This window comes from Ranitomeya imitator, chromosome 8 (genome assembly GCF_032444005.1).
Source record: "Ranitomeya imitator isolate aRanImi1 chromosome 8, aRanImi1.pri, whole genome shotgun sequence".
Taxonomy (NCBI): Eukaryota; Metazoa; Chordata; class Amphibia; order Anura; family Dendrobatidae; genus Ranitomeya; species Ranitomeya imitator.
In genome coordinates this window covers 161228769-161246936 of record NC_091289.1, presented here as the reverse complement: position 1 = coordinate 161246936, position 18168 = coordinate 161228769, and the positions used below count along the sequence as shown (strand labels likewise).

At 43.0% G+C, this 18168-nt stretch overlaps 1 protein-coding gene and 1 pseudogene across 2 annotated transcripts in view; one reads left to right on the top strand and one right to left on the bottom strand.

The window, feature by feature from the left end:
* The window catches only part of AXDND1 (axonemal dynein light chain domain containing 1), a 48285-nt gene extending 38441 nt beyond the window's left edge, over positions 1-9844 (bottom strand). Inside the window, exons 1-4 of one of the 2 annotated variants that reach the window (XR_011315084.1) lie at positions 9525-9715; positions 2526-2686; positions 1299-1399; positions 517-613 (exon numbers count right to left, since the gene is read on the bottom strand). Coding sequence is in view for 1 of the 2 variants with exons in the window: in XM_069737700.1 (XP_069593801.1) it covers positions 517-613; positions 1299-1399; positions 2526-2686; positions 9525-9627 (462 nt within the window). In the remaining variant the exon portion in view is untranslated. Of the gene's footprint in view, positions 1-516; positions 614-1298; positions 1400-2525; positions 2687-9524 lie in introns of both variants that reach the window. The other variant, XM_069737700.1, reaches the window with a different exon arrangement.
* Positions 9845-15500: 5656 nt separating this feature from the next.
* Positions 15501-16024, top strand: LOC138647473 (dnaJ homolog subfamily B member 9 pseudogene; annotated as a pseudogene).
* Positions 16025-18168: the final 2144 nt, after the last annotated feature.

The window sequence follows — 18168 nt, the reverse complement described above, 5'->3', positions numbered from 1 at the left end:
AGGGCAATAAGTCACTACAGCTTTATGTAGGCAAAACAGAACCTGATCCCCAAATACACAGGGGTGTAACTGTAGAGTGTACTGGGGCTGCAGTCACACCAGGGTCCTAAAGCTTTGGTAGGTCCCAAAAGTCTCTTTGATCCATATGAGAAGACAAGCGATAGTTGGGGCCCTGTAGGAAATTTTGCACTTAAGCCTATGAGCTTCATATATTTTATATATTTCACATATTTGCCGCTGGAAATACATATATGACAAAGTGTCATGTTATTTTTTGTCAATTATTTTAGCCGGACAGAAAAGGTTGCACTTCTGTGTCTGGCTAAAAAAAATAAAACTAAACTGATCGCTGCTGGATCCTTATGAAAGGATCAGTTTTTCATCAAGTTTTAAACAGAGTTAGGATTTTCATTCACTGGATCCGTTTCAAAGAGATGATCACTGGACTTGTGAGATCGATCACTGCTGACAAGGGAAACAAATGCTTTTGCATGGGGCGTGTGGGCACAGACATACCATTGTTCTTGGTGTCTTATCACTTCGACTTGTCGATGGTATAACTGCTGTGTTCTTTTTCTCCGTAACTAAAGCATCACAGAGGAATGAAATATCCCTGAAATGTCAACACAGAAGGCTTTATTGTGCCAAAATCTCATTTCACCACAAAGATTAGTAACAAATTCTATCTCAGTCCACTATTTTCATGCGGTAATGTACCATGTTTTGGAAACCACAGCCAATGACTACATGATAAAGGTTAGTATTGGCAGATACCAACCCTCTTCTATACTACGGGGCGTGGAAACACCTGCACATGAAAATCATCAGACCATACATCACTAAAATGGAGTAACTTACTCAAGAAATGTACATCAGCCCCCGCTTGGGGGCACAGGCTGTGTAATGAATGTGTCTGATTCATTAGATGGCACGTGCCACTTAATTCATCAGGTGACTGTACCCAGTGAGCGCTTCGTTAAGACTTCATAACGCCCTGTGAATAGAGGAATCGGGAGAGATAGCTGCCAGCCAAACCATCAGCTGAAACTATTATTTGGCCACTTACTATGGACTGCGGAACAAAACATGCACCGTGTTCATGGAAGACAGATAGGGGGCACTATTTTATTTTCGAGGTCTATTTTCCAGAGCCCCATCTCTTGTATGTTCTTCCTTCCATGTTTCTTGGTACATTCATGAGATGCAGATTTTTACATGACTGTTGTGTTCATAGACAATGTTCCTTTTAAATGTGAATAATCGTTGCAGATAAAACAATCATTTTCCGGCTCTCTTACCTCCCAGCACCTGTCAGACAGACTGGTTGGTCAGTCAGATGCTTGAACCTGTTCCTACGTAGAGGATGATGCCAGACATGATCTATGCCGCGGACACAAACCTAAAGCAAACACAAATCAGCATCGATTTTAGCAGCCGACAATGAAGTTATAAACTTCCATATACAGAATACAGTGCGTCGTCTGCATCAGAGGTACTGGAGATGTGAACTCTCCCTCTCTCCACCTATGGAAACCATAAAAACAAATCTATAGGAGCTTTAGTACAGCAGCGTGATCCTCGATCCTGGCTGTTGGAGCAAATTGACAGCTGTAAGTTATAATCTATAAGTATCTGTTACAGATGGTTTGGGCACAGCTCCCAGGCCCATACCGTACCCGCACCAATAGAGGTGGGGTGACAACTACTGGTTGCCCATGCTATACAATGAGTTTGAAGATGCTTTTAGCAAAAAAAAACAAAAACGTTCTATCTCTAGGAAGATCTGCAAGCTCTTACTATCTTTACTACGTTGTACAAGCAGAGCTCATTAAAGGGACTGTCAGCACAGAACGACTGTTCAAACCAAGCACAGGCGCTCGGTGTACCATCAGGCCAACCTTTCAAATACAACTTCACACCTACTTGTTTTCCCTCTATCTACACCCTTCGATGGACCTATAAAGCTAGAGCTGTCAATCAAAGAGGAGGGTGGAGATAGAGGGAAAACAAGCAGGTAGAAAGGTGCTGCGCCGTGGTGCACCGAGCGCCTGTAATTGGTGTGAACAGTCATTCTGTGCGGACAAGAGTCGCTTTAAGTGCTGCAGATAAAATGATGAAACGGACAAAACGCAAGTCTTCTAGAGATGAGCAAGTCGATTCGCAGGACCCTGGTCCAGAGGTCACATCCGTGTTTTGTGGCCACCAGACGAGACCCTTACAAAACACCTCTTACTTGCTGTGATCCTCAGCTCAACTCTGGGTTAGTTGCCATGTGTTACACACCACAATGATGACATCAAGCCTGGCCGGCTAATCAACAGAGGAGCCATGGATGCCGGCAGGTAGAAGGTAATTTGCAGAGCTGCCACGTCCGGCGGACATGGAACACTGAGGGTCCTGCAACTCAATCCACTCATCTCTATGTCTGATCAATTTTGAAGACTGACCCTCAAGATGCAGCTTTTATTATGTAAAAAAACAACGTATTTTTGCCCAGCAATGCAATATATTGGGGGAATATGCACCTTGGCCTCTTTAAGATGTCGGGTTTTCTTTACTTGAACCATTTCAGGCTTCTCTATTCCTCGTGCCGCTGAAGTAAGAGCTTGAATAATTTCTTCAGGGACAAAGTCACTCTGTTCATATAGTTCCAGGGTGTCACATTTGTTCTGGACATGGACTAAATCTACAGAAAAACACAAACAGGTTAGAAAATATTATTTATCATAAAAAGTTCATCAGATTTTACCTGCAAAATCCGCATCAGGTTCCTGGAGCAGAGAATGTGATATTACATAATCTCACCTGCGAGCTGAGGACGTCAGGAAGGAAAGAAATATATATGCAAAATGAAGATTTAACAATCAGCACCATGCGGCTTATGTGACAGATTTTCAAAGCAGATTTCTCCTCTTTCAGTGTAGCCCAGTGGAATTCTTGGTGAATCTGCAGATTTTGTATTTTAGTGAGATCCGGGGGAAAATTCAACTTAACAAGACTTTTGAAATAGGTTCACAACAGACAAAAGCTCCAATTACTGCTGCAAAGAAGCAATTAGGTGCTTATTCCAATGGAGCAGACCGCATTACTCACTGCTTCATCAGAAAATAATATTCTATAAAGGAATAAGACTCCGAGACTAGGCACAACATGGAATGGTTTTTGGATGATTTTAATTTTCTTCCCTTATTCCCACATAACGTTATTACTCCTCAGGGTGACGTACAGCAACGTTCCGGGTAATGCACCCTTCATCAGTTGTGAATAGGGCATGTGTGGAATCTCTTTCTTGGGCAAAAGAAAAAAAATCTACTTGTACCAGAATATGAAGGGATGGAATCACTGGGCTGTCTAGGAATTCAGAGAACGTGAAAATGACTATTACCCAAAGAAGAAGGAACCCAGCTGCACAACAAGCAGTGGACATAGAAGAATGTGGTGTGACCTCTATATCTACTCAATGCTTTACCACTGGGTTCCTTGTACTTTGTACATACAGGGGCGTGGACCCCCTTTTTGAGCTGGCAATTCATCTACATAGCTTCACCTGGACCGGTGTCTGACCAGACGGGCCCGATCCTGCTCTGCCCTTATTCACATTGAGGTCAGCTGACACAATGTTTGTTTTAATCCTAGAGACAGAATAAGACGTCCCGATGGGTTCACCTTGTCGTGGTGGGATGGCTTTTATACTTTTTTGATCAAAATAGTATTAAGCACTGTATGTTATTTACATGTCCTATTACTATTTACCTTTTACTTACTATAGGATATATGCTCATTTTATTTTTTCTTTTCTTTTCTATATTGAGGTCGGTTAACACAAGGTGAGATTTTAATATTAGAGACAGGATAGGACGTCCCGATGGGTTCACCTTGTTGCGGTGGGATGGCTTTTATGCTTTTTTTAAATCAAAATAGCGACAATTATTTAGCCTATGATATTTACTTCTACTTTTACTATTTACCTTTTTGCTTACTACAGGGTAAATGCTTTTTTTTCTTGTTTTTTTTTTAAATTCTCTGCAACTTGACTGCTTTACTTACAGAAAACACATCTCTAAGGCCGGTTTCACATTTGCGGTTGTGTCCACAGCGTTTCTTCCTCAATTATCCGCATGCGTTGTGTATTCCTATATTTAACATTAGAGACGCATGTGTCTGCGATCGGTTGCGTTTTGCTGCGTTTCACAACGCATGCGTTGCTTCGTCGTCTGCAGTTTACATGTAGTAATTTTAGAGGCGTCAATTTGCCTCCTAGAAATGTATGCGGTTGTTAGCGGATGGAATGTGGCAAAAAAGGCATTGCTGTCTATGTGAACGCATGCGGGCGCAAGCACATGCATTTGCTTGCGTTTATGAACGCATGCGTTACACCACAGAAAAACATGTCTAGACACTGATTAGCCACCCCCTCATACAAGGTGATAAAGGGAGGGAGTGGACATTTGCAGGCCACTACTCAGCAGACAGAGAAGCTTTCCAGACACAGCAGAGCAGACACAGGAAGGAGTCTACACTCAGAACAATGTGAGTATATCCTAGCCAATGCCTTTATTTTCTATTTTCTGTCTCCACATGTCCTAATTTCTGCCATTTCTTTCTTTCTTTCTGCATGCATCAGAATGTCATCTTCTTCTGATGAGGAGCAACGTCATGGGCCTTCTCAAGCCAAACATGTCAGTGAAGTGAGTACTCACCTCCTCAGATTGGTAAGTATTCACTGTCACATCTACACATGTGACAATTTTTTTTCCCTTTTTTTAGAGCACTTCTTCCACTGCGGCAGAGGCTGAGCAGGAGCAGCGGGGTCACGGTCAGGTGGCAAGGCGGCAGCATGTAAGTATACCTGGCTGACTGTTTACTGTATCCTCACTTTAGTATTCTTGAATCTTCCTTTCTTTACTTTCCTCTTTCTTTACATTTTTCTTCTGGACTACTTTTTTATCTTGACTTTCATTATTCATGCCATTTCTCAGCCTCTATTTTCTTTCTTTTCCTTATGTTAATGTATCCAACATTAATGTCTTCATTTATTTTTTAGGTTCCAGAACAGGAAGAGGACCTCATTGACAACGATATCCTCATCTCCCTGGTCCATGAGCGAGTCCCGTTGTGGGACACCCGGGTTCCACAGCACTCGGACAACGTGACGATCTGGCGGCTATGGAATGAGGTGGCCAATGCGATGTGGGATGGCTGGGACAACGCCCCGACTCGGGTCCGAAATGCATTTTGTAAGTATTGCAATGCCGTGTGATGCAGCAGAGACCTTGGCCGTGCTCACTCAACTGTGTGTGATGAGAGAGTTTCTCTCATCACACACAGTTGTGTGAGCACGGCCAAAAGTCCATTGTCTAACCATTATTTTTTGTTTTTTCAACAGTGCTCAAAGTCAAAACACGATGGCGTTTGATGAAGGATCGCTTCAACAAGGACCTGCTTCAAGAGAGCCGTGTTCCCAGTGGTTCTGGAGCAAGGATCTGAAAGTATAAATACCACCGCATTCTGGCATTTTTAAGACCGGTCCTTGCCCAGAGAACATAAGTATTTTTCCGGTGTATTAGGTTGTGTTGTATTGCCATAATTTGTATGTTTCTATTCAACAGGAGTTGGCGTTTTTTAAGTTTTTGGTGTTATTTTTTTTTCCTTTTTTCACAGCACATGGAGCAGCACTGTTGACCCAGGTTCTGGAGCGGTCCTTTATCAGACAGCCACGGACCCATCCCAGCCATCCAGCAGCGCTGCAGCAAGTGGGCCTGCCACACAAACTGGAGACCAGGAAGCTGGTCCATCAGGTGTTCCTCTTTCCCAGTCCTCTGCCCCTTTTTTGGGGGCTCCTCCCGGCAGCGGCAGAGGGCATCGGACAGGTCACTCATGCCCGAGTTTTTGCACTTGAGATCGGTTTTTCACGATGGACTCAAGGCTTTGGGTGACCAACTGGATACTGCCCTTAGCCATATGAATACACGTATCCAGGAGGTCACCAAAAGCCTTGACCAAGTAAAAGCCGACCTCCAGAGGCCAGCACATCATTTTTTTAATCAAATTGAAGAGGGCATGTCGGAACACCTTACTCCTGATCTCCAGCTGAGTGTCATGCAGGCCTGCAATGCTGCTTACTTGCAGGCTATGCAGCAGAGTCGGTATTTTCAGCAGAGAGTGGCGGCGTATCCGCCTGTGCCTACACTGTCAAGCTTGACCTCAATGCTGAGCTCTGCTGCATACCACTGCACAGCCACTTCCATCCCAAGCACTGCCGGACACCACTACAGAACCACCACCAAGCCGAGTGCTGTAGGACAGCCCACCACCACCACCATGACAACTGCTGCTCCTGCTTGGACCGGATCCACTGACACCACCATGCAGCAGCAGGACCCTGTCATGGCCTTTCGCTCCGCCACCACGATGCAGCAGAACCCTGACATTCCCTTCCCCCTTCCAACCTCCTACCGCAACCATGCAGCAGCAGCGGGACAAAGACACTGACAGTTCGGCCACTAGGACCCCCATTCATATTTATCTGTCCCTGTTCTCAGTTGCTATCCAGCTATATTACTGGTGGTGCTGTAAATGCTATGCTATAAGACTTATAAAGTGACATCTCATCGTGATACGAAGGATCAGGGCCACTAGTAATGGCTTATTCAGAAGTCAGTGATTCTTTACATATGCGAAAAATGGCTCAAGGTTTATCAGTGTCTGGTCGGTGCGTCCATTTTTACCAATAGTGTTTGGTCAGTTTTTATCAGTGATTTTCACGTATGAAAAAACAAATTCGAAAACTTCTATTCATTGCAAAGTTAATGAGGGATTGCAAACTGCTGCCATCAGTGCTGTTTGTGATTTTCACAGACCCATAAATTGTCTAAAATGGCTACATGTTCTACCCACGGGAACCACAGTTCTGACCGTCGTGTGCATGAGGTCCGCGATGCATTACATAGAAGGTTTAGATAACGTTGGAAAAATAAGTTTTCCTATAAAACTCTACAATGGCTGACAACTCTGGCATTTCTTTGGGAAGAGTCTTGTTTTAATACCCGGACATATTGCAACAGTTTATCAAAGAGATGCACAAATTAATTACAAGACACAGGTGCACAATGGGACCCGTCATGGCTAGAGATGAGCGAACACCGTCGGCTCCCTCCATATCCGAACAGCTATAGCACTTACCGAAGAAGCTGCATGGGGAACCCGGATACCTGGAGCGCTCCTGATAATCAGCTGTTCGCGTCGCGGTTGTGTGACAGTCACATGCATGGAAAGCCAAACACACAGGCTCTCTGTGCATGTGCGGTGACTGTGACACAACCGCGCTGAACAGATGATTATTGGGATCGTTACAGGTATCCAGGTTCCCCGTGAAGCTTCTTCGGTAAACGCTATAGCTGTTCGGGTAAGGAAGGAGCCGACAATGTTCACTCATCTCTACTCATCTCTAGTCATGGCACCTATACAGTGTCAGGGAGCTAAGTGATGTAGCTGATTGTAGCCTCCCTGACCCTGACAGGCCACGACGTAATAGTATGACAGCGTCTGGGTCTACAGAGAGCCTGTGCCACACAATTATGGTGTTTTAATTGCGTGGGCTGTGGGCACACCAATTTAGCCTTATGGAAAAGAGTCACGGCGCTGCTGTAACACGAAATCACAGCTCTGCTGTAATACAAAGTCACGGCCCTGCTGTAACACGAAGTCACAGCCCGGCTATAACACAAAATCACGGCCCGGCTGTAATACAAAGTCACGGCCCTGCTGTAACACGAAGTCACAGCCCGGCTATAACACAAAGTCACGGCCCGGCTGTAATACAAAGTCACGGCGCTGCTGTAACGAAAAGTCACGGCTCTGCTGTAGCACAAAGTCACAGCTCTGCTGTAACACAAAGTCACGGCCCTGCTATAATACGAAGTCACAGCGCTGCTGTAATACAAAGTCACGGCTCTGCTGTAACACAAAGTCACGGCGCTGCTGTAACACAAAGTCACGGCTCTGCTGTAATACAAAGTCACGGCGCTGCTGTAACACAAAGTCACGGCGCTGCTGTAACACAAAGTCACGGCGCTGCTGTAACACAGTCACGGCTCTGCTGTAATACAAAGTCACGGCGTTGCTGTAACACAAAGTCACGGCGCTGCTGTAACACAGTCACGGCTCTGCTGTAATACAAAATCACGGCGCTGCTGTAATACAAAGTCACGACGCTGCTGTAATACAAAGTCACGGCGCTGCTGTAATACAAAGTCACAGCGCTGCTGTAATACAAAGTCACGGCGCTGCTGTAATACAAAGTCACGGCGCTGCTGTAATACAAAGTCACTGCGCTGCTGTAACACAAAGTCACGGCGCTGCTGTAACACGAAGTTACGGCGCTGCTGTAACACGAAGTCACGGCTCTGCTGTAACACAAAGTCACGGCTCTGCTGTAACACAAAGTCACGGCGCTGCTGTAACACAAAGTCACGGCGCTGCTGTAATACAAAGTCACGGCGCTGCTGTAATACAAAGTCACGGCGCTGCTGTAATACAAAGTCACGGCGCTGCTGTAATACAAAGTCACGGCGCTGCTGTAATACAAAGTCACGGCGCTGCTGTAATACAAAGTCACGGAGCTGCTGTAACACAAAGTCACGGCGCTGCTATAACACAAAGTCACGGCCCTGCTGTAACACAAAGTCACGGCGCTGCTGTAACACAAAGTCACGGTCCTGCTGTAACACAAAGTCACGGCGCTGCTGTAACACAAAGTCACGGCGCTGCTGTAATACAAAGTCACGGCGCTGCTGTAATACAAAGTCACGGCCCTGCTGTAATACAAAGTCACGGCTCTGCTGTAACACAAAGTCACGGCGCTGCTGTAATACAAAGTCACGGCGCTGCTGTAATACAAAGTCGCGGCTCTGCTGTAACACAAAGTCACGGCGCTGCTGTAATACAAAGTCACGGCTCTGCTGTAATACAAAGTCACGGCCCTGCTGTAACACAAAGTCACGGCGCTGCTGTAACACAAAGTCACGGTCCTGCTGTAATACAAAGTCACGGCGCTGCTGTAATAAAACTAGAGATCCCCGTGATCTCCAGCATTTAACCCCTTGTATGCGACAATAAAAGCAAATCACATTGTACAAGATGGAAGCAAAGGAGGGATCCGGGACAGGACTACATCACAGGGGCGTCCTCTGTCAGCAGCGCCGGCAGTTCAGGATTCCTAGGGCATGTTGCACCTGAGCAAGAATTATATCTGTGTATTTATATGGACTTTACATATGACAAACACTGAGAAAAAAGTAAAAAAAAAAGAAAAAGAAAAATAGTAAAAAAGGAAAAAAAAAAACTCATACATTTAATTAAATAATGGCTACAAAGTAGCGATTGTAACAACCTGCATTTTATATTGACTGATATAACTGGTGAATAATGATGTAAAAAAACACAAAAAGGTAATATATTTATTATATTTATCAGGTTAAACCCTGCTACGTTACGCAGTGGTGTGAATGGCGCCGTTACGGTACCTGCACGGCGGCCCATGGCTGCCTCCAGATTGTCACCTCCAACCTCTCTGTGTCCTGCGGGCCCCGGCCCCACAGATAGTGGGGGTCTCTCAGACAATGACATGGTGGGCTGCAGCTCTCCTGCATGTGCACATCAGCACCCAGATTCCAGCACACAACTCACTGACAACTCCTCCAACGCTACAGTCTCCATGACAACGTTGTCATAGTTACCACAACAAGCAGCTCACTCAGGAAGCGCTTCACACTGCTGCTACATCTGACTATCCGCACCCGGATGAACATTATTATCCTCCGAATATTCCAGCCCAATAATTCCTTTATAAATAACTGGAGCACAAAGTATAGGGGGCGATCCCTGCAGAAACTGTGCAAGAGCGGCACCTGCTGGCGGAGGACGGATATTTACGTGCATGCTGCATATTATATGTTCTCAGATCGCCACCTGCTGGCAGAAACTGAATAGTAACTTTATTTATAATATTTTACAGCTCATAGATCGCCACCTGCTGGCAGAACCTGAATAGTAACTATATTTATATTTTACTGCTCATAGAACGCCACCTGCTGGCAGAAACTGAATAGTAACTTTATAATATTTTACAGCTCATAGAGTGCCACCTGCTGGCAGAAACTGAATATTAACTATATTTATATTTTACAGCTCATAGATCGCCACCTGCTGGCAGAAACTGAATAGTAACTTTATTTCTAATATTTTACAGGTCATAGATCGCCACCTGCTGGCAGAAACTGAATAGTAACTTTATACATATATGCTAGCCACCTTAGGGAGAGACCCAAGTTGGGCTAAATGTAGCGGGACGAAAGAGACCGAAAAGCCCTCTACTTAAAGGAAATACATAGTGGATGCTTTCCTGAAACGGAAAGTACTTGCAAGCAGCATAATACAAAGAATGGCAGGTTTACCCAGAATCCTTTGCAGTAGGCGGAGCTATGCAAATCATCTCTTTCCACCCCTGTCTAATCCACAGCGCATGATTTGCATAGCTCCGCCTACTGCAAAGGATTCTGGGTAAACCTGCTATTCTTTGTATTATGCTGCTTTCAAGTACTTTCCGTTTCAGGAAAGCATCCACTATGTAGTAACTTTATAATATTTTACAGCTCATAGATCGCCACCTGCTGGCAGAAACTGAATAGTAACTATATTTATATTTTACAGCTCATAGAGCGCCACCTCCTGGCAGAAACTGAATGGTAACTTTATTTATAATATTTCACAGCTCATAGAGCGCCACCTGCTGGCAGAAACTGAATAGTAACTTTATTTATATTTTACAGCTCATAGAGCGCCACCTGCTGGCAGAAACAGATATTAATAATATTTTAGAGATAGTGCGCCACCTGCTGAGAGATACCAAATAGTAAATATACTTATAATATAGCTTATAGGGCGCCACCTGCTGGCAGAAACTTAATAGTAGCTTTATATTATTTTATAGCTCATAGAGCGCCACCTGCTGGCAGAAATTGAATATTAGTAATACTTATATTTTATAGCTTATAGAAACATGTGGCAGAAACAGATATTATTAATATTTTAGAGATAGTGCGCAACCTACTGACAGAAACAGACATTAATAATATTTTAGTGATAGTGCACCAGCTGCTGGAAGAAGCCGAATAGTAACTACACTTATATTATTTTATAGCTCATAGAGTGCCACCTGCTGGCAGAAATCGAACATTAGTAATTCTTATATTTTAAAGCTCATAGAACACCACCTGCTGGCAGAAGCAGATATTAATAATATTTTAGAGATAGTGCGCCACCTTCTGGCAGAAACAGATATTAATAATATTTTAGAGACAGTGCACCACCTACTGACTGAAAGAGATATTAATAATATTTTGGACATGCACCACCTGCTGGCAGAAACAGATAATAATAATATTTTGGAAATAGTGCGCCACCTGCTGACAGAAACTGAATATTAGCTATTCTCATAATATTTTATAGCTTATAGAGCGCCACCTGCTGGTAGAAACAGATATTAATAATATTTTGGACATGCGCCACTTGCTGGCAGAAACCAAATAGTAACTATACCTATAATATTTTAAAGCTCACAGAGCGTCACCTGCTGACAGAAGTCGAATATTAGTAATACTTATATTTTATAACTTATAGAGCACCATCTGCTGGTAGAAACAGATATTAATTATATTTTAGAGCTAGTACGCCACCTGCTGGCAAAAACAGATATTAATATTTTAGAGCTAGTGCGCCACCTGCTTGCGGAAACCTAATATTAAGTATATTTATAATATTTAATTGCTCATAGAGCGCCACCTACTGACAGAAACAGATATTAATAATATTTTAGAAATAATGCGCCACCTGCTTAAGGAAATCTAATATTAACTATATTTATAATATTTTATAGCTCATAGAGTGCCACCTGCTGGCAGAAACTGAATTGTAACTATACTTAGAACATTTTAAAGCTCATAGAGTGCCCCTTACTGGCAGAAACTTTATATTAGTTATACTTATATTTTATATCTTATAGAGCGCCACCTGCAGGCAGAAACTGAATAGTAACTGTATTTATAATATTTTGTAGCTCATAGAGTGCCACCTGCTGGTAGAAACCAAATAGTAATTATACTTATAATAGTTTAGAGCTCATAGAGCACCACCTGCTGGCAGAAACAGATAGTAACTATCCTATAGTGGGTATCTGATGGTTAACCCCTTCACCACCTTGGGTTGTTTCACTTTTATGAGTTTTTCTTTTTTGCTCCCCTCCTTCCCAGAGCCATAACTTTTTTTTTTCTGTCAATATGGCCATGTGAGGGCTTGTTTATTGCGGGACGAGTTGTACTTTTGAACGACACCATTGGTTTTACCATATTGTGTACTGAAAATGGGAAAAAAATTCAAAGTGCATTGAAATTGCAAAATAAGTGCAATTTCACAATTTTGTTTTTTTTGTTTGTTTTTGTCTTGTTCACCGAATGCTAAAACTCACCTGCCATTATGATTCTCCAGGCCATTACAAGTTTGTAGATACCAAAATATGTCTAAGTTCTTTTTTATCTAAGTGGTGAAAAAAAAATCCAAAGTTTGTAGAAAAAATAAGGTTGCAATTTTCTGACACCTGTAGTGTCTCAATTTTTCATGATCTGGGGTTTGGTGAGGGCTTACTTTTTGCGTGCCAAGCTGACATTTTTATTGATATCATTTTGGGGCAGATACGATCTTTTGATCGCCCATTATTGTATTTTATTGCAATGTTGCAGCAACAAAAAACCCTTAGGGCTCTTTTCCATTTGTGAGAAACATGTCCGTGTCTCACATGTGAAAACCAAGTTGTGGCGCCGGCACTCCAGAGCGGAGCGTGTGGCCGCATAGCAACACATGGAGCCGCACGCTCCGCTCTGGAGTGTCGGTGCCAGAGCTTGGTTTTCACATGCGAGACACGGATGTGTTTCTCGCAAATGAAAAAGAGCCCTGATTCTGGCCCTTTGATTTTTTTTCTCGCTACGCCATTTACCGATTGGATTAATTATTGTTATATATTGATAGAGCGGGCGATTCTGAACGTGGTGACACCAAATATGTGTATTTTGTTTTATTGTTTTATGTCCGCATATGAACTCGAGCCTGGGAACTTTTCAGAATATTTTCCCAGGCTCGAGTTCATATGAGGACATCCAGCAGAGGGCGCCTTACCGCAACTAAAGGTAGCTACAGGTCTTTGACCTACTTTCCATTAATTTGCTGGGGTTTTACTGGCATGAGCACAGCTGCATTAGCAGAGCTCCTGCTTGTAAAATTAGTTAACCCCTTCAGATGGATTTACAGCGTGGGATGAGACTGATCATCGGAAGGTATGGGATATTGTTGTTTTTTTATTTTACCTTTTTTACAGAGCGAGGGTCTTCAGGTGGATTACCAGTCTAATAAACTATTCCAACAACCTGTGTTTTTATTTCTTTAAAAGACTTTGTAATAATGTGTGTGTGTTTTTTAAGAATTTCCTACTATTGGATTAATAATGGATAGGTGTCATAATTGACGCCTCTCCATTATTAATCTGGCTTAATGTCACCTTACAATAGCAAGGTGTCATTAACCCTTCATTACCCCATTTCCCACCGCTACACGGGAATGGGAAGAGAGTGGCCAAGTGCCAGAATAGGCGCATCTTACAGATGTGCCTTTTCTGGGGTGGCTGGGGGCAGATGTTTTTAGCCAGGGGTGGCCAATAACCATGGACCCTCTCAAGGCTATTAATATCTGCCCTCAGTCACTGGCTTTACCATTCTGGCGGAGAAAATTGCACTGGAGCCCACGCCAATTTTTTCAGCGATTTAACCCTTTTAAATTAATAGCTACAGCGCCCAAATTTTGCACATACACATTACTAACATTAGTAGTGTGGAATATGCAAACAAAAGTGATATGAGATGGTTTACTGTATGTAAACCATGTCTCACATCATGTCGGGTTTGGGAAGGAGATAGGAAAAGCCGGCAATTAAATTACCGGCTTTTAAGCTATCTAGCGCTGGATGAAATATTAATATATATATATATATGTGTGTCTCACTGACATATATATATATATATATATACCCCTATGCTATGTGTAGACATTTATTTCAGCTATTCTATTGTAACTTGCCAGTGTGATTTTACCGTACACCGCACTGAATTGCCGGCTTTTCTATAGAACACCGCTGCGTATTTCTCGCAAGTCACACTGCTGGTCCGTGTGTAATCCGTATTTTTCTGGCCCCCATAGACTTTCATTGGCGTATTTTTTGTGCAATACGGTGACAAACGCAGCATGCTGCGATTTTCTACGACCGTAGAACACCGTATAATACGGATCAGTAAAATACCGCTGATAGGAGCTGGGGCATAGAGAAGCATTGTACTGTATGCAATCTGTATTTTCAGCACCTCTCTTACGTCGGTAAAACACGGTTGTCTGACGCCGGCCTAACTGACATAAGCAAACCATAGACCGGTTCCCTGAAAAATGCCCACAGGAAAAATGCCCACAGGAAAATTGCCCACATGAAAAATGCCCACAGGAAAATTCCCCACATGGAGAATTCCCCACACGGAAAACTCCCCACACAGAAAATTGCCAATAACAGCATCACAAAACTTTCTGATCTATGATATTTCAGGTGCAAGGTGAGGATGTTCACATAATATGTGATCAACTTGTGATTTACAGTTGACCTAGTGCAAACCTGCAAAAATGATGATCTGTGGTTTGCGTGTGGGGAATTTTCCGTGTGGGGAATTTTCCTGTGGGCATTTTTCCTGTGGGCATTTTTCATGTGGGCAATTTTCCTGTGGGCATTTTTCATGTGGGCAATTTTCTTGTGGGCATTTTTCAGGGAACCGCCTATTGTCCTGTAGCCCATCCCAGCCTTGTGCAGGTCTACAATTTTGTCTACTCTACTGAAACTGCCCTCACTAAAGTCTCTAATGATCTACTAACAGCTAAATCTAATGGTCACTACTCCATGCTAATTCTCTTGGATCTCTCTGCAGCATTCAACACTGTGGATCATCAGCTCCTCCTTACTATGCTCTGCTCCATCGGCCTCAAGGACACCGTGCTCTCCTGGTTCTCCTCCTATCTCTCTGACTACTCCTTCACTGTATCTTTTGCTGGCTCCTCCTCTCATCTTCCCCTTACTGTTGGGGTTCCTCAAGGATCGGTTCTAGGCCCTCTCCTATTCTCTTTGTATACTGTCCCTATTGGTCAAACAATTAGTAGATTTGGTTTCTAGTACTATCGCTATGCTGATGACACCCAATTATACACTTCTTCTCCTGATATCACGCCTGCCTTTTTAGAAAACATCAGTGATTGTCTTACCGCTGTCTCAAACATCATGTCCTCCCTCTATCTGAAACTGAACCTGTCAAAAACTGAACTTGTTTTTCCTCCCTCTATTAATGTTATAATGTAATGTCGGCGGAAGGCTGGATCTTCAGCGATGGCTTCAGCTCAGTCTGTGCTCACATTTGCAGTTTGTATATTATTAATAGCTGAAGTCATATTGGCAAAAAGACATTATGACATCTTGGGTGTTCCAAAAAATGCCTCAGAGCGACAGATCAAAAAGGCCTTCCACAAACTTGCCATGAAGTATCATCCAGAAAAAAATAAAAGTCCTGATGCTGAAGCAAAGTTTAGAGAAATAGCTGAAGCGTATGAGATTCTGTCTGATGAAAATAAGCGCAAGGAATATGACGGGTTTTGCCATGATGCTTTCACGTCTGGAGGAAGAGGGGGCAAGGAAAAGAATTTCCACCAACATTTCAATTTTAATTTTGATGATCTGTTCAAAGACTAAGAATTTATCGGGGAGAGCCAAAACACTAGATCAAAGAGACAATTTGACAATGCCCATTTTAGAAATCAGCAAGATCCTTCACATAGGCACAGATGCCATTTCGATGACTTTGGTTTTGGGGGCAGTTTATTTAATAATATATAATATTGCAATTTCCGTGGGTGGCTCCACCATTACTCCACAGCAACAGGCCCACTGTCTTGGGGTCATACCTGATACCAAGCTTTCATTCACCCCCTACATCCGATCACTGGCTCGCTTTTGTTATCTGCACCTCAAAAACATTTGTAGAATTCGACCCTTTCTTACTTTCGACTTGGCAAAAACTCTTACTGTTTCTCTTATTTATTCTTGTCTGGACTATTGTAACTCTCTACTAATCGGTCTCCCTCTTACCAAACTCTCCCCTCGCTAATCTGTCTTGAATGCTGCAGCCAGGATCATATTCCTCACCAATTGTTACACCGATGCCTCTACCTTGTGCCAGTCATTACACTGGTTACCCATCCACTCCAGAATCCAGTACAAACTTATTACCATCACCCACAAAGCACTCCATGGCTCAGCACCACCCTACATCTCCTCCCTCGTCTCAGTCTACCACCCTACCCGTGCCCTCCATTCTGCTAATGACCTGAGGTTAATACCTTAATAATCAGAACCTCCCACTCCGGTCTCCAAGAGTTTTCACGTGCTTCGCCAATTCTTTGGAATGCACTACCCAGGTTAATATGATTAATCCCCAATCCCCACAGTTCTAAGCGTGCCCTAAAAACACATTTCTTCAGACTGCCCTACCATCTCAATGCATTTACCTAACTATCCCTGTGTTGCTCATTCAAAATTTTTTACCATAATCAGGTTCCTCGCATCATGTTCTCATACACTTTATGCAGTATTAGCCCTCTGTGTCTGTACTGCTACATACTTAGGCTGATAACTGGTTCATGCAGCATTATATGAACACCAGATCCTTACACTATGGATGGTCCGAATAACTAAAGCAATTGTTACCATCCACATCTCGTGTCTCCCCTTTTCCTCATAGATTGTGAGCAGGGCCCTCATTCCTCTTAGTGTCTGTTTTGTTCTTTATGTTTATTGTTATGCTGTAATGTCTAATTTTATGTACAAGTCCCTTCTAAGATGTAAACTGTTGCGGAATATGTTGGTGCTATAGAAATAAAATTATTATTATTGTTATTATTTTTGTCTCTGGTGTCCATAGACAGGCCTTTGGCATTGGCCATGGTGGAGATGTTGGAGCGTAATTGATTGAGTGTGTGGACAGGTGTCTTTTATACAGGTGACGAGTTCAATCAGGTGCAATTAGTACAGGTAATGAGTGCAGAGTAGGAGACTTCTTAAAGAAAATCTAACAGGTCTGTGATGGCCAGAATTCTTGCTGGTTGGTCGGTAATCAAATACTTATTTCATGCAATAAAATGAAAATTCATTATTTAAAAATCATACAATGTGAATTTCTGTTTTTCATTTTATTTATTTTTTTATTTTTAAGATTCTGTCTCTCACGGTTGAAGTGTCCCTATGATAAACATTACAGACCTCTCCATTCTTCATGTCTAGGGACATGATACTGTTTGTGGGGGCATTAAAATGTTTGAGGGCTGTGTGGGAAAGTCACACCGAGTGGAGGGCTGTGTAGAAAAATCGTACTGGAAGGAGTTGTGTGGGGATATCATACTGTGTAGCTACATGATCATACTGTGTGGGGACATGATCATACTGTGTAGCTACATGATCATACTGTGTGGTGACATGATCATACTGTGTAGCTACATGATCATACTGTGTGGGGACATGATCATACTGTGTGGTGACATGATCATACTGTGTGGGGACATGATCATACTGTGTGGTGACATGATCATACTGTGTGGGGACATGATCGTACTGTGTGGGGACATGATCATACTGTGTAGCTACATGATCATACTGTGTGGGGACATGATCATACTGTGTAGCTACATGATCATACTGTGTGGGGACATGATCATACTGTGTGGCTACATGATCATACTGTGTGGGGACATGATCATACTGTGTGGTGACATGATCATACTGTGTGGGGACATGATCATACTGTGTGGTGACATGATCATACTGTGTGGGGACATGATCGTACTGTGTGGGGACATGATCATACTGTGTAGCTACATGATCATACTGTGTGGGGACATGATCGTACTGTGTGGGGACATGATCGTACTGTGTGGGGACATGATCATACTGTGTGGGGATATCATACTGTGTAGCTACATGATCAT